We start from the raw sequence: 14,556 nt of genomic DNA, 5'->3' as shown, positions 1-14,556 counted from the left end.
GAGCTTGAAGATATATCAATAGAATGTTCTAAAAGTGAAAAACAAAGAGGAAAAAAAGACTAAAAAAAAAAAAAAAAAAAGGAATGTCCAATAATTGTAGGACAAGTACAAAAGGTGTGTATCTGCATAATGGGATACCAGGAGAAAAAAGAAATGAACAGAAGAAATATTTGAAGTAATAATGTCTGAGAATTCCCCCCAAATTAATGTCAGACACCAACCACAGATCCAGGAAGCTCTGAGAACACCAAACAGAATAAATACCAAAAAAACTACACATAAGCATATCATATTCAAACTGCAGAAAATCAAAGATAAAGAAACAATCTTAAAGAAACCAGAGGAAAAAAATACCTTACCAGTAGAGGAGCAAAGATAAAAATACATTTAACTTCTCAGAAACCACGCAAGCAAGAAGAGAATGAAATGAAATATTTAAAGTGTTCAGAGAAAATAAATGTCAACCTAGAATCCTGTACCCTGCAAAATTATTCTTCAAAGGTAAAGGAGAAATAAAGACATTCTCAGACTAACAAAAATTGAGGGAATTTGTTGCCAGTACACATGCCTTATTAGAAATGTTAAAAGAACTTCACAGAGAAAGACAATGATATTAGGTCAAAAACTAGGATCTACATAAAGAAAGGAAGAGCATTAGAGTTGGAATACCTGAAGGTAAAATAATAACTTTTATTTTTCTTATTCTTAATTGATCTAGCAGATAAACGTTTATTCAAAATAATAACAGCAACAACATATTCATTATGTTTGCTTTTATATATATATTCTTTTGCATACCTATATATAAGTGAAATGAATGACAGCAATGATACAAAGAAAAGGAGGGAGGAATCAGTAATATTTTGTTATCATAAGGTACTTGCACTACCCATGAAGTGATATAGTGTTATTTGAAAGTAGACTTGGGTTAATTGTAAATGTGTATTGCAAATTCTAAGGCAACCACTAAAAAAAGTTTACAAAGAAGTATAACTGATATGGTAAGAAAACAGATAAAATGGAATTATGTAAAATGCTCAGTTAAAACCACAAAAGGCAAAAAGAAGAGAGGAAGGAAAAAATAGGAACAAAGAACAAGAGCAATGAATAGAGAACAGTAACAAATATGGCAGATATTAACCCAACTATATTAATACTTTAAATGGCAATGGTCTAAATACTACACCACTTAGGGCCAGCCCGTGGCTCACTTGGGAAAGTGTGGTGCTGATAACACCAAGTCAAGGGTTAAGATCCCCTTACCGGTCATCATTTAAAAAAATAAATAAATAAATACTACACCACTTAAAAGACAGAGATTGTCAGAGTGAATCAAAAAACAAGATCTGGCTCTATGCTGTCTATAAAAAACCCACTTTAGACATAAAGACACATATAGACTAAAACTAAATGCAGGGAGAAAGATACACCATGTTAACACTAGTCAAAAGAGAGTGGAAGTAGCTATATTATTTTCAGACAGAGCAGACTCAAGGAAAGTTATCACAGATAAAGAGACGCACTACATGATAAGGAATTAATTCTCAAGAAAAACATAACAATCCTTAATGTGTATGCACCTATATGTGAGGCAAAAACTAATAAAACTACAAGGAGAAATAGAGAAGACACTCTTATAGATGAAGACTTCAACATCCCTCCATCAGAAATGAGAAGATCAAGCAGGCAGAAAATTAGTAAAGACATAGTTGAACTCAACTAGATATAACTGACACCCATCGATTACTTTGTCCAACATTCACCAAGATAAACCACATTCTGGGCCATAAAACACACCAAAACAAATTTAAATGAATAGAAATCACACAATGTCTGCTCTTAGACCATAAAGGAATTAAGTGAGAAATTGGTAACAGAAAAATAGCTGGAAAATCCCCAAATACATTGAGATTAAATAACACACTTCTAAGTAACACAAATCAAGAAAAATTGTTATGTATTTTGTACTAAACGAAAATGAAAACACAACTTGTCAAAATTTGTGGAATGCAACAAAAGCAGTGCTTAGAGGGAATTTACAGCATTGAATGCATATTTTAGAAAAGAAGATCTATAATCAGTAATTTAAGCTTCCATCTTAGGAAAACAGAATAAGAACAAAGTAAATCCAAAATAAACAGAAGAAAAGAAATAATGAAAATCAGTGCAGAAACTAATGAAACTGGAAAAGGAGAACAATACAAAAAATCAACACAACCAAAAACTGAACGTTCAACAAAATCAATAAGATTCTAGCCAGGCTAACTAAGGAAAAAAGAGAGAAGACACAAATCACTAATATCGGAAATAAAAGAGGGAAATCACTACAGATCTCATGGGCATTAAAAGGAAAATGAAAAAATATTATGAACAACTCTGAAAGACACATTCTGCCAAACTGATATAAAAGAGATAGACAATCTGAATAGGCCTATATCTATTAAAGAAATTGAACCAATATTTAATATTATTCCAAAATAGTAAGCACCAGACCCAGATGGTTTCATTGGTGAACTCTACCAAATATTTAAAGCAGAAATTATACCAATTCTCTGCAATCTCTTGCAGACGATAGAAGCATAGAAAACTCATTCTATGAGGCCAGCATTATTCTAATATTAAAACCAGACACAAACATTAGAAGAAAACTACAGACCAATATCGCTCATAAACATAAATGCAAAAATCCTCAACAAAATATTAGCAAATCAAATTCAACAACGTATAAAAAGAATTATATGCCTTGACCAAGTAGGATTTATCCCAGGTATACAAGGCTGATTCAACATTCAGACCATTGCCTTCCAAGAGAAGATTAGAAAACTCCTCCCTGGGGGCTCCAGGTCAGCCCAAGAGAAAAGACCTAAAGATACTAAAGATAGCGATATGAGGGGAGTGTGGGAATTTCCAGCAAATGGCCCACCAAACCAATCTATGATGAAATTCAAAGTGAACAATGCTTAACCAACCACTTAATCAGAGCTTCCAATGTGCTTCTGATTTCTTCAGCTTTAACCATGAGCAGACGACCAAGGATTATCAGCTATCTGAGAAAATCTTCTAACATGGAAGATAAAGGAAAACATGAAGAAACAAACAAAAAAAGAAAACAGAACACAGAAAAAAGCAACTAGGAGGGAAAAAAGCTTCAAAAAAAAAAAGATCATTATCTTCCAAGACAACAGCTATACAAAAGCAGAGGGTAACCAGTCTTAAGTGGCACACTGCAATCCAAAGATACGTTGAAAGATAACATCACCAAGGTCTTTCAATAAAAGTCTCCATTTTTAAACCTGAGATGGATTTTGGGGAGGTGGGGTAGAAGTAGGACTCACTCATATCAAGATTCTAATCTGTAATGGTTGGTCTTGATTATGTAATAATGAAATCCCTGCTTCCATCTTCTCAATGCCCTGCTACCAGGATCAACAGAGAACACTCATTTCCACACTTTTGACCTACTACTGAGAGCTGAAGGTAGGTCATGCTAATTTAAAAGCAGAAAATAGAAAGTGGCCAACTCTGTCCAAATTCTATGCAGGCTTACAATATGTGAACCATATCACAGCCCTAAGAGATATGCTATGACCTACCAGTTAGTCACTACTACTGGAGAACTAGAATAATCATCTAGTAAGGAGGCAGTGGGTAATAACCAATGGGTTCTAGTAGGTAGAATACCAATGCCTATCTACCCTACAATCTTCTAACATGGAAGATAACAAAAACAGGTTACTCACAAAAAATAATTCCTTGTGTATGAATTAATACAAATGTCCAAAACATTTGTGATGTTGGTAAAGTGATTTATTTGCAGGAAATTATAAAATTTGAATAAATATTCAGCAAAATGGTATGAGCTTCTAGTCTATGCCAGGCCCTATTCAATGTGGCTTACAATCTAAAAAAGGAAATGAAACAGCAGAGAGAGGCCTAAATATAATATTAAAAAATTGACAGAAATAATGCCAAAGCCCAAAGCAAGTTGAAAGAAAGTGTTGTAAAGAGTCTGGGGGCAGAGAAGAGAAGAATCAGGAAAGGCTTGTTGCTACATTTACAAACTAAGATGAGAACAATTAATAATAAACTCTTTTGTTTCTATTTAAGTAAACAGAAACAAATTAATGAAGAATCTAGGCTGGCTGAAATAGACTACTTTGTGAAAGGCTAGAATAATATAATAACATAGAACCACATTAAGACCTAAAATACTAGAATAGGTGTTTGTATTGATTTGAGAAACATCGGAGAGCCAAGAAAGAGTTTGAGCAAGGGAATAATCCAATCAATAAAAAAAGCATTTTACTGCCAATATTTGAAAATGGTTTGGAAGAGGGAAAAGAAAACATAATGAGAAACTAACACTACCCAGAAACTAAATGGGTTATTTAAAAAGCAAATGCTGAAATGCTATTCAATTCTGTTCTGGCTGGAGGGTATGCTAAGAGGGGAATTGATTCAAATTTACCTATGATTGTTCAAGCTTCCATAATATATTGTAAATCCCTTGAGAATAATAACTTCTACTTGGAATAATTCTTTCAATATCCATGCTCTCAGCCTAGTGCTCAATAAATGCTAAAACTAATCACGTATCTGCAATATGAATCCATAAAAAGTCATAGAAATGGACAAAGATTCTTTGCTTGGCCAAATTTTAGTCAAGCTTCTGAATCTACTAGACCCATCTCTGTACTTCCTTGTAAAATCAAGTTTTGGCAAAGAACCCTAAGTCAGTTTAGATAGAACCCTCCATCACTGATATCTGATCAGGGTCCTCATCCTCTACCATCCCCCAGGTGACATCTAATCACCCTGGCCTGTCTTCAAAAAGAACCCTGTTAAGTCAGTTTAGCCAGAATACCCCTTACCCCTGATGTTTCCTCCTAGTATTTTCCATTCACTGACCCCAACACTGCTCCTTGGCTATAAATTCCTACTAGCCTATGATATATTCAGAGTTGAGCCTAATCTCTCTCCCCCACTGCAAGATCCCATTGCAGTGGTCCCTGTACCTATTGTGATGGTCCTGAATAAAGTCTTCCTTCCTGTGCTTAAACAAGTACCATTAAATAATTTTTTCTTTAATAAAATGCATAGACCTTAAACAGCATTAGTTCAATGATTTTTCAGACTTTACTTTTAAATGCAGAAACCCTCCACAATGCAGTGCTAAGTATCCATAGGGTTTGCATACGATTACAGTTTTATCACAAAGGAAACAAGTCAAGACCAGTGAATGTAGAAATATACAGGCCAGGTTTGGAGGGTCCCAAACACAAAGTTTCTGTGGCCCCACGACACATCACCATCCTGGCACACTGGTGTGTATCACCACAACATGTATCACCAACCAGGAAGCTCATCTGAGCTCCAGTGTCCAGAGTTTTTACTGGGGTTTCATAACACAGGCATGATTTATTTAATGATCGGCAACATCGCTGAATTCAATTTCCTTCCCTCCTAGGAGGTCCCATGACTCAAAGCCTAAATTCTTTAATCATATGTTTAGTCTTTGGAGCAGCCAGCCCTCACACTGAGTCATCCTGTTAGCATAAACTAAGGTATAGTCCCAGGGCCCAACATGAATAACAAAGATGCTCCCATCACACAGTAAATTCCAAGGATTTACAGGCTCCATCCCAGGAAAGAGACCAAAACTAGTCAAGGTATTTATGATTCAACAGTCTTTATAAGAAAATTTTATCTTAAGAGAAACCCAAATATATAGAGTGAATCCAAGTAGAAGTGCTCTGATTGAGAAGTCCCAGAGGGCTACCCCAGAGGCCCGCAACCCCTCTGAAGCCCAAGAAGATTCAGTGAGTCATTCTGAACAATATCCCTCAAACATTTATTGCATCTTAGAAAAGCAAGTTATTACCTTGATTTGATAGTGCATTTTAATAATTAGTTCATCATTCTTACTGACTAGTAGCCAAGAAGAACTTTTTTTAAATACCTAAGTGCATTTTTTTAAAAGGCCACACTTAAATCTTAAATCCTTACTTAAAATCACATTATTTAAAAATATAATGGCTAAGAATACTAAAATTTAATTTATGAAAAAGTCAATAGTTAACTAAAAATGGTTGGCCTATGTCTGATGAAATATAAACTTCCTATTATCATAATTAAGTATGATTCTACAGTTCCTGAATTAATGGCATGACCAGAAATGTGTGGTACAGTCATTAGTAGATATTGTGTTAAACACTCATAAACTACCTTCTTCAATTTTCTAGCATAAGTAGGATCAGCATCTGACCCAAACTTATATAGATTAGAAATACAACCCATTTCAAAACTCCAACATTGTTAACATCATTTATTGATGCTGCCTCAAAATAAAATCAATGGTATAATTCTTCTCAATTATAAAAAACAAGTATGTTTTAAATCAGAAGAATATGAACTACTAATAGCAGTTCAACATGGTTTTGTGAATAGCAAATGAAGTCAAAATTATTTATTTTCTCAGAAAAAAACCAGGGTTTGTGGGAAAAGGAAAAGCAACAAAATAACACAGACATGCTTTTAAAGAATTCAAAGCTTCATAATGATTTCATTTTACCCTCAGATTATCTTAACATTAACACTCAAGAAAAGGAGACTGACAAATTTGTCCAGCCGTACCTTCCACAAAAAAAAATCACACACACAGCTTCATTTGAATTTCAATAGACTTCTCAATGGATTGGAGAATTTTTTCATAAAAAAAGGAATTTGGTTTTCTCAAAATTTATGACTGTCAAAGATTTGGGGAAGTGAGAAATGCTGACAGGATAACTAACTGCCCATCATGGTTAGGCTGGGAAAGGACTGTCATTCAGTCACCTTGGAGATGTGACAGTTCATCCAAAATGGCCAATGCAGAAACCAAGCCTGAAAGAAATTACCCTCTTTTTGCAATAATGGGAATCAATTCTCCAAAAATGTTTTATCTAATATCCCTAACTCTTCTGACTACTGGAAAATGTATCTACAAAGCAATCTGAAGTTCTGCTAACTAGAAAGGGAATGAGGTGTCAAAAGAAGAGCATGGAAGCATTTCAGAGAAGAACACAAAATAGATATGATAACCTAAAAGCATTAGAAAGAACAGCTTACAGGAGAGGTAAAACAGGAACAGAAGAACCAAAGAGCACAATTTCTTAAGCCAGTGGATATCAGACTTTTAACATACTTGTATTAGGGATTTTCACATTTCTTTCCTCAGTATGTTTTAGAATCCAGTAGTCACCACATCTAGTTCTAACTTTATTATAAAAGCAGCTAAATGTATCCATTGCTTACTGTATGCCAGGTGCTGTGCTAAGTGCCTCACATGCATCATCTCTTTAGAACAATGCCAATGAGGACCAATGAAGAAAAGGCTATTATGTCAGGCCAGAGGATTCACACCTGACTGAAAAGCACAGTGCTGTAAAACCAGCAAGGGGCAAAATATGCCTTTAGGAAAGGAGTAGGAGGTTAGGCTGAGGAGATAAAAAGGAGCCAAATGCTAAGAAAGAATCTTACATGCCATGCTAAGAAGTTAAAATTACTGTGAAAGCTGTAGATTCGTTGAAATATCTTAATCAGAGGATCCATATGCTTACATTTACATTTTTTAAACTATCACTGTCAGCCACCTGGAAAATGACTGGGAGCAGGGAAAAACAGTTAGAGGCTACTGTACTAATCTAAGAGAGCAGCGATATAAACCTGCCCTAGCAGTTGCAATGAGAATAGAAAGGATAGGAGGTATGAATGGACGGAGGGATGGCTGGCATGAATGGAGAGAGGGATGGTTGGATTCAAGAGCAAGCAGGAAGATAAAGCGGACAGTATAGCAACACCGGGGAACATAATTCAGTGTGACTGGCACACAGTAGACAGCACATATTTGTTGTCTGAATGTACAGAATACAACTACAGAAGTCAGGAATGATTCCCAGGTTCTTGTCCTGTGTGAATAAACAAACCAAGGTACCAATCATCAAAACACAGGAAAAGCATAATTGGGGACGAAAGTTTCAATATGGTTTTGAACATGATAAACTTGAGGTATCTGAAGCATATTCAACTCCAGTAAAGAGTTAGAATGTCATATAATCCTCATAGCAACCCCATGAGGTAAACATTTTTATTCCTATTTACCAAAGTAGAAAGCGAATTCAGAAGGGTTCTGTACCTGTCCAACTATATATTTTGCCCATTTATTAAGAGTAAGTGCTGTAAGTGCAATTTAAACACAAAGCCCAAAGTCCTTCCATCACATCATAACTTCAGCAGAATAATGTGACATTAACATTTACGAAGATTAATCTGGCTGTGGTTTATGATACTGACAGGACTAAGCAAAACAGACTAAAAACATGTCCACGTCTGTAGGATGTGAACAAGTCCAAAGTAGTCTGAGTAGGAATGCAAATGTACTATTATAAAAAAAAAACAAAAAAAAAACACATGATTTAGCAGAGGCAGGGGAATGATTCAAAGATGCCTGTTAAGTTTCAAGTCACGATAACTAGAACACTATAAAATTACCAAATAATAAATGAAAAAGCAGATGGGGAAAGATAAGTTCAGTATTCTGATAGACTGAGTTTTTCAGGTGATAATAGAACACCAAATAGAAATACAAAATTAATGATCTAGAAAAATATCAGTAATTCGTTGATAAATACTTATTAAGTGCTTACTATGTGTCAGATACTGTTCCTAAGTTACTAGGGATAGGAATCAATACTTCTCATCCATGTGGAATTTACATTCCCCAAAAGAGACAATCAACCAATTAATGTCAGGAGTTAAGTGCTATAAAGAAAAATAAAAAGGAACAAGGAAACAGAGTGAGGGGGTAAAGGAAATATTTTTTACAGAGATAATTAGAGAAAACCTCTTAGAAAGTGACTTTTGAGGGCCGAGCCTGTGGCACACTCGGGAGAGTGTGGCACTGGGAGCGCAGCGACGCTCCCGCGGCAGGTTCGGACCCTATACAGGAATGGCCGGTGCACTCACTGGCTGAGTACCGGTCACGAAAAAGACACACACACACACACACACACACACACACACACACACACACACACACACACACACACACACACACAAAGAAAGTGACTTTTGAACAAGAGTCCTGAACAGTGTGATGGACATAAAGACTTTCAAATACCCGGGGGAAGAGTATCCCAGGCAAAGAAAACAGCACAATATAGCTACAGAGGCAGGAATAAGCTTGCAGTGTTCAGACCCAAGAAGATTAGAATGCAAGGGGGGTATGGAGAAGAGATTGAAGATCATGATCAAAACAGAGAAAAAGACAGGGGCCATACTGTGGGCCACAATGAAAAATTTGCATTTCCCTTAAAGTGAGATGAGAAGCTACTGGACGGATCTGAGCAAGTAAGGGACATTATCTAACATTTTTAAAAGATCACCAGCCTGTGTAAATGAGAACTGACTGTAGGGGGCAAGAGTGTTAGCAAAGAAGCCTACTAGAAGGCTCTTGCCATAGTTTATGAAACACATAACAATGACAGGAGTAAGATAACAGTCATGAGGTGGAGAGAATTGATGAGATTCTGGACATATTTTTAAAGTAGAGCCAAAAGATCTTGCTGATAGAACAGATATGAAGTGTGAAGGGAAAAGAAGAATCAAGGATGACTCCTAGAGGTTAGAGCAGAGTGACAGGAAATATTAATAGTGCCATCTACTGAGATGCGCATGGGTGGAGGAATGAGCAGGTTTGGGAAAAGAAACTAAGAACTGAGTTTTTCACATGTTTGTTTTTAATTCCTATCAAAATCCAAGTGGAGATGCTGAGTAGATGGGTATCTATGTTTGGAGCTCAGGCAAGAGGCTAAGACTAAGAATATAAATTTGAGAGTCGCCAGATACACATGATATTTAAAGCTAAGAAATTAGATGAGGTTCTTTTTCAAATCTTATTTTATAAATAAAAGGCAGAGAAATGTTTCCAAGTGCTTTACAAATATTAATTCAACTTCTTAATAACCTGAGGTAAGAACCATTATTATCCTATATCCCATAATAAAGATAAGGAAACTGAGGCACAGAGTATCTAAGCAACTAGCCCAAAGTCATACTGCTGGTAAACAGCAAACCTGAGATTTAAATTCAAGCAGTGTGGCTCCAGAGTCTCAATTCTTAACACTAAGCTAAGTTGCCTCCTAAGACTCCAAAGTAAAGAAATGCCAAAGAGGTTCTAGAACTGAGCCCCAGGGCATTCAACATTTGGAAGTTGCAAAGAGGAGGAGCAAAAAAGACTAAAAAGGAGATAAGCAGAAAATCAGAAAATGTTTAGTATCCTAGAAACAGATGAATAAAAGTATATCAGAGAGGAATGCTGAAGAGATCAACAAAGAAATGAACTAGGAATTGACCACTGGATTTGGCAAGATAGACGTCACGAGGGACTCGGAAATAAATGCTTAATGGAATGAGTTATCATTATAATCCAAGAGTTGAATTTAGAAGAAATATAATGTCCAAAATAAGATTCATTTATTCAGTAAATGTTTACTGAATGTTTATCACTGCAAGACACTAGTCTACAAACTAAGGATATAGCAGTGAGCAAAATCAAACAAAAATCCCGTCCTCATGGAGCTCACATTCTAGTGACATCTTTAGGCATTTCTTTAAGGGAAAGCTATAGCCAACATTTCATCCCTTTACAAGAAATGTTATATTATATAAATCAGTTAGTGAATTTTTGATTCACACTTTCAGTATATGAACAAAGCTGAAGACAATTAATTTTGAAGAAGCACAAATGCATACAAATGTTAAGTGATTAATAATTCTATCAAATGAGTTAGTGGGAATACTTTGATATCACTGACATACTCACTGGTGTACAGAAAATATGAGAAGGAAAATTGTTAAATGTATTCTACATACTGTATTCTAAATGCTATACTAAAAAAATTTAACATGGGAGCCTACTGGATTCTGTCCAAGGATTACTTACTGGGAATCTCTGAAGGGTGGTCTTAGGTAAATTAACCTTTCATGATATTTTGATACACAGATCATGAAGAGAAAATTGATCCAAATATCAAAATCTGACTAACTTTAAAAAGTAAGCTCTTCTGGAGCAAAACAATGTCCCTACACTCTAAAAGCTTACTATCTAGCAGGCTCAACTGACACATTCTCAACCCCACAAACATTTATTAAGCACCTATTATGTAGCAACCACCTGCTACATAGCAACTACTAATTAAGAAGTAAAATACAGGATATAACTGTCTTCAATGCCAAGTAATTTGGTAAAGACAAAAAACGCTAAAATAATTTGCAGAAGTTTATAAACTGGTGGAAATTACAGTGGACCAGAGCAGTGGTTCTTAACTGGGAGCTATTTTGCTCCCCCATAGGACACTCAGCAAAGCCCAGAGACTTTTTAAATCATGACTGGGAGTTGGGTGCCACTGGCATCTCGTGGATAGAGACCAGGTACAAGGCTAAGTGCTGTACTGTATAGGACAGACCTCCATGACAAAGATATCTTTCTGGTCCAATCTGTCAGTAATGTTGTTGTTGAGCAATCCTACGCTAGAGTCATCAGGAAATGATTCAGGTATAACAAGTTGGATTCTGAGTTGGCCTTAAAACATGAGGATATGTAGAAAGATAGATGAAATAATAGAAGCAAAAACATAAAGGCAAGAAGGAGCCTGTGTTTGGACAGGGTGATGTGGGTACTAGAAATGGGTTTGACATTAAGAAATTTACCTGAATCCAATGCAAATGTGCTTTCAAAGTCAGTATATAAAGATGATTGAGTAGTTGGCAGCTAGATTATATAGGACCAAGAAAACTAGATAAAGGTGCTGGAAACAGAAGCAATGAGTTGTTTTATTTTAAGCATCTGCCCTGGAGATTGATGTAGGAAGTTTTAAAATCGCTGGAGAGCAGCAACCAGGTCTTGTACATCCCTGTATCTCTTACGTCACCGAGCACCATGTCCAGTAAATAATGTGTGCCAAGTACTTATTAAATTAAATGCAACTTTCCAATTAGTTATTAAGTATTATTGGTGATCTCTAAAGTTCCATCCACTGCTCAGATTCAGAACCTTCGTTTAAACTAGAACAAAAAAAGACAGCATTTAGTAAGTGCCTACTATATAAAGGCACTGTAGTAGGGCCCTCTAGACATATTATTTCATTTAATCACAAAACAGAATGATTTGTTTTTCCCTCTTTAGAGATGAGAGCATTAGAACTCAAAGAATTTAACTTGCCTATGATTTCACTGTATGCTAGGAAGTGGCAGAGATAGGAATGAACCCTTTTCTAGTCTTAACCCAAATCTCCAAGCTTCAGTGATATACTGTAAGGAAGAGTTAAAAAAGCAAAACCAACACCTATTTTTCATAATTAAAATATACAAAGATGTATAAAGTAACTCTGAGATGTTGTTCTTATATTCCTTCACTCTAGTAATCATTAAATTCTGCCATAAGAGACTTGGATATGGTATTTGGCTTGTTTTCATTCCACACTTGTATATCAAATGCATTCAAATCACCCCAAAATTCTCTTTCCGGAAACTCAAATTCCCATTATTATTACCTTCAGGCTAGAAAAAAATAAAAAGCTAACCTGTTGAATTGGTATGATCAATACCTAATACCAATGATTCAGAAAACAACAAAAATTTAGCATTTCAAACGCCTTTCCAGATTCGAGGTCCTCTTCCACACTTCTTGATTTACACAGTCCTAGCCTAAGAAAGGCATCCCAAAGGCTCAGGTCTTCAATTCGGTTTCAGCTGTTGCCAAATAATTCATCTTCATCTCTCCCAACATTTTTGAGAGTCCACCCTTAGCCAGAGCTTTCTCCTCCAGTTACCGTTACAAAAGAAATTTTAAAATCCCCTAAGAAACCTGACCTAAAACATTCTGTCAGTGCCAGACGCTTAACATGTGTCTAGGGAAACACTTTTGTTACAGGGCTTATAATTCTACTCTAGCCGAGATAAGCCTCAACCCTTCACTGTTCTTCCAGAAGCAGTCCCAGCACCAGATGCTACACCAGCTGCTCCTCTGAGGCCCTTTACACCAACCCCTTAAGTAGTTCGTTGGAAACCCACAGTCCTAGCTCAAGGCCCATATCACAGGTTCTGAATCCCATTTCTCCCAAAGAGTATGCGCCAAGCCCTCAACCTTTTCCCAGCTCTTAAGAAAGGAGCCTCAGGAAAGGGCAAGAGCTTGGCCCTGGCCCAGGGGTCCAGAATATAGGGGAGGGGGGGAGGGCAAAGTGGGCTTGCAGTCCTTGGGGAATGGACAGGGAGCGACAAAAACACTTACCAACATCCTGATCGAAGGGATTGGTAGCAAAGAGAGGCATCTCCACTGTGCGCCGAGGTGTCCGCAGGGACGCCCCCTCGACACCACGGGAGTCAGGGTGCGACGTAGTAAGGCAGACTCCTGAAGCAAAAGCAGCAACAGAGACTGACTCTACAGGGTCCGCGATAGCCCCTCCTCTCGCCCACCCCCAGTAACCGCGGCTGCGGCGCAGCGACGGCGGCGGCGGCGGCAACAGAGAATGAGCCGAGAAGACCCCCGCGCGGAGCATGTCGGGAATCTGGGCGACCTCAGCACTGCCTGCTCTGAACCTGCCCAGTACCTGCCCCGCCAGCGAAGTCCCAACAAAGAAACCCCCTCCTCCTGACCCCTCCTTTAATTAGTCACACATGAGAGTGGGATTAGTGCCTGTGTTTTTTGCTTTTCCCTGGCTCATAAGTCTCCGGAGGACGAGGTCCTTCAGGCGCGAGGAAGCCGACTAACAGCCCCAGGAGTGAATCAGACTGGGGGGGGGGAGAAAGAGGGGTCCAGGTTTGGTCTAACGGAGCCTTTTTTTTTTCTCTCGCTCGGTCTGTTGTCACAAACATTGTAGTCTCTCTGGGAGAGAGTGGAAACTCCTTTGGATCATCTTCTAAGCAAAAAAGCTATGAGTTCAGTTCGCTGTCTGAGGTGATAAGAAACTTGCTTGGATGAAGGCATGTGAGCGGAACGCATTGGCTCGAATCCCTGCCGAGGGGAGTGTCAGAGCGCGGCTCCCTCCGAGAGGCTGAGGTAACGCTGGCACCTTCCCGGGAGTCCCCGAACGCCTGGCTTCGGAAGCTCTGAGGAAAGCTCTTCTAGGAGGGCGTTCACGTCTACTGACTAACCGTGCAGTTACTAAGCAGCTGTGGTGATTCTAAAATGAGGCTTTCACTAGCCAAGATAGCCTCCGTTAAACTGATCCCAAAAAAGAAAGGAATAGAAAACAGGAAAATGGAGCTAGAAATTGATTACAGATTTCTAGCAACTTAAAATATTGATTTAATTATTTTGCTTATAAGCTCACTTAACAAATAATTGTTCTCTGTCATGTAGAAATTGTAAGGAGTATCTGCTAGAAGTTTTGCGTCCCACTTCGAACAGACTCACTAAGTTCATCTTTCACGTAAATTGAAATTGTGTAAATTATACCCAAACTACAGTACTTCCAAATGTAGCATGGAAACAGATATTGACATGTCAGCAACAGCATT

At 37.5% G+C, this 14,556-nt stretch overlaps 1 protein-coding gene across 2 annotated transcripts in view; it reads right to left on the bottom strand.

Annotated features, from left to right (window-relative positions):
- The window catches only part of STAM (signal transducing adaptor molecule), a 73,233-nt gene extending 59,679 nt beyond the window's left edge, over positions 1 to 13,554 (bottom strand). For both annotated transcript variants that reach the window (XM_063099002.1, XM_063099005.1), the window contains exon 1: positions 13,328 to 13,554. In XM_063099002.1, the coding sequence (XP_062955072.1) occupies positions 13,328 to 13,367 (40 nt within the window). In that variant the 5' untranslated portion in view covers positions 13,368 to 13,554. The remainder of the gene's footprint in view (positions 1 to 13,327) is intronic.
- Positions 13,555 to 14,556: the final 1,002 nt, after the last annotated feature.

This window comes from Cynocephalus volans, chromosome 6 (genome assembly GCF_027409185.1).
Source record: "Cynocephalus volans isolate mCynVol1 chromosome 6, mCynVol1.pri, whole genome shotgun sequence".
Classification (NCBI taxonomy): Eukaryota; Metazoa; Chordata; class Mammalia; order Dermoptera; family Cynocephalidae; genus Cynocephalus; species Cynocephalus volans.
Note: the sequence above shows the minus strand (reverse complement) of the source record. Positions and strands in the feature narration are given on the sequence as shown.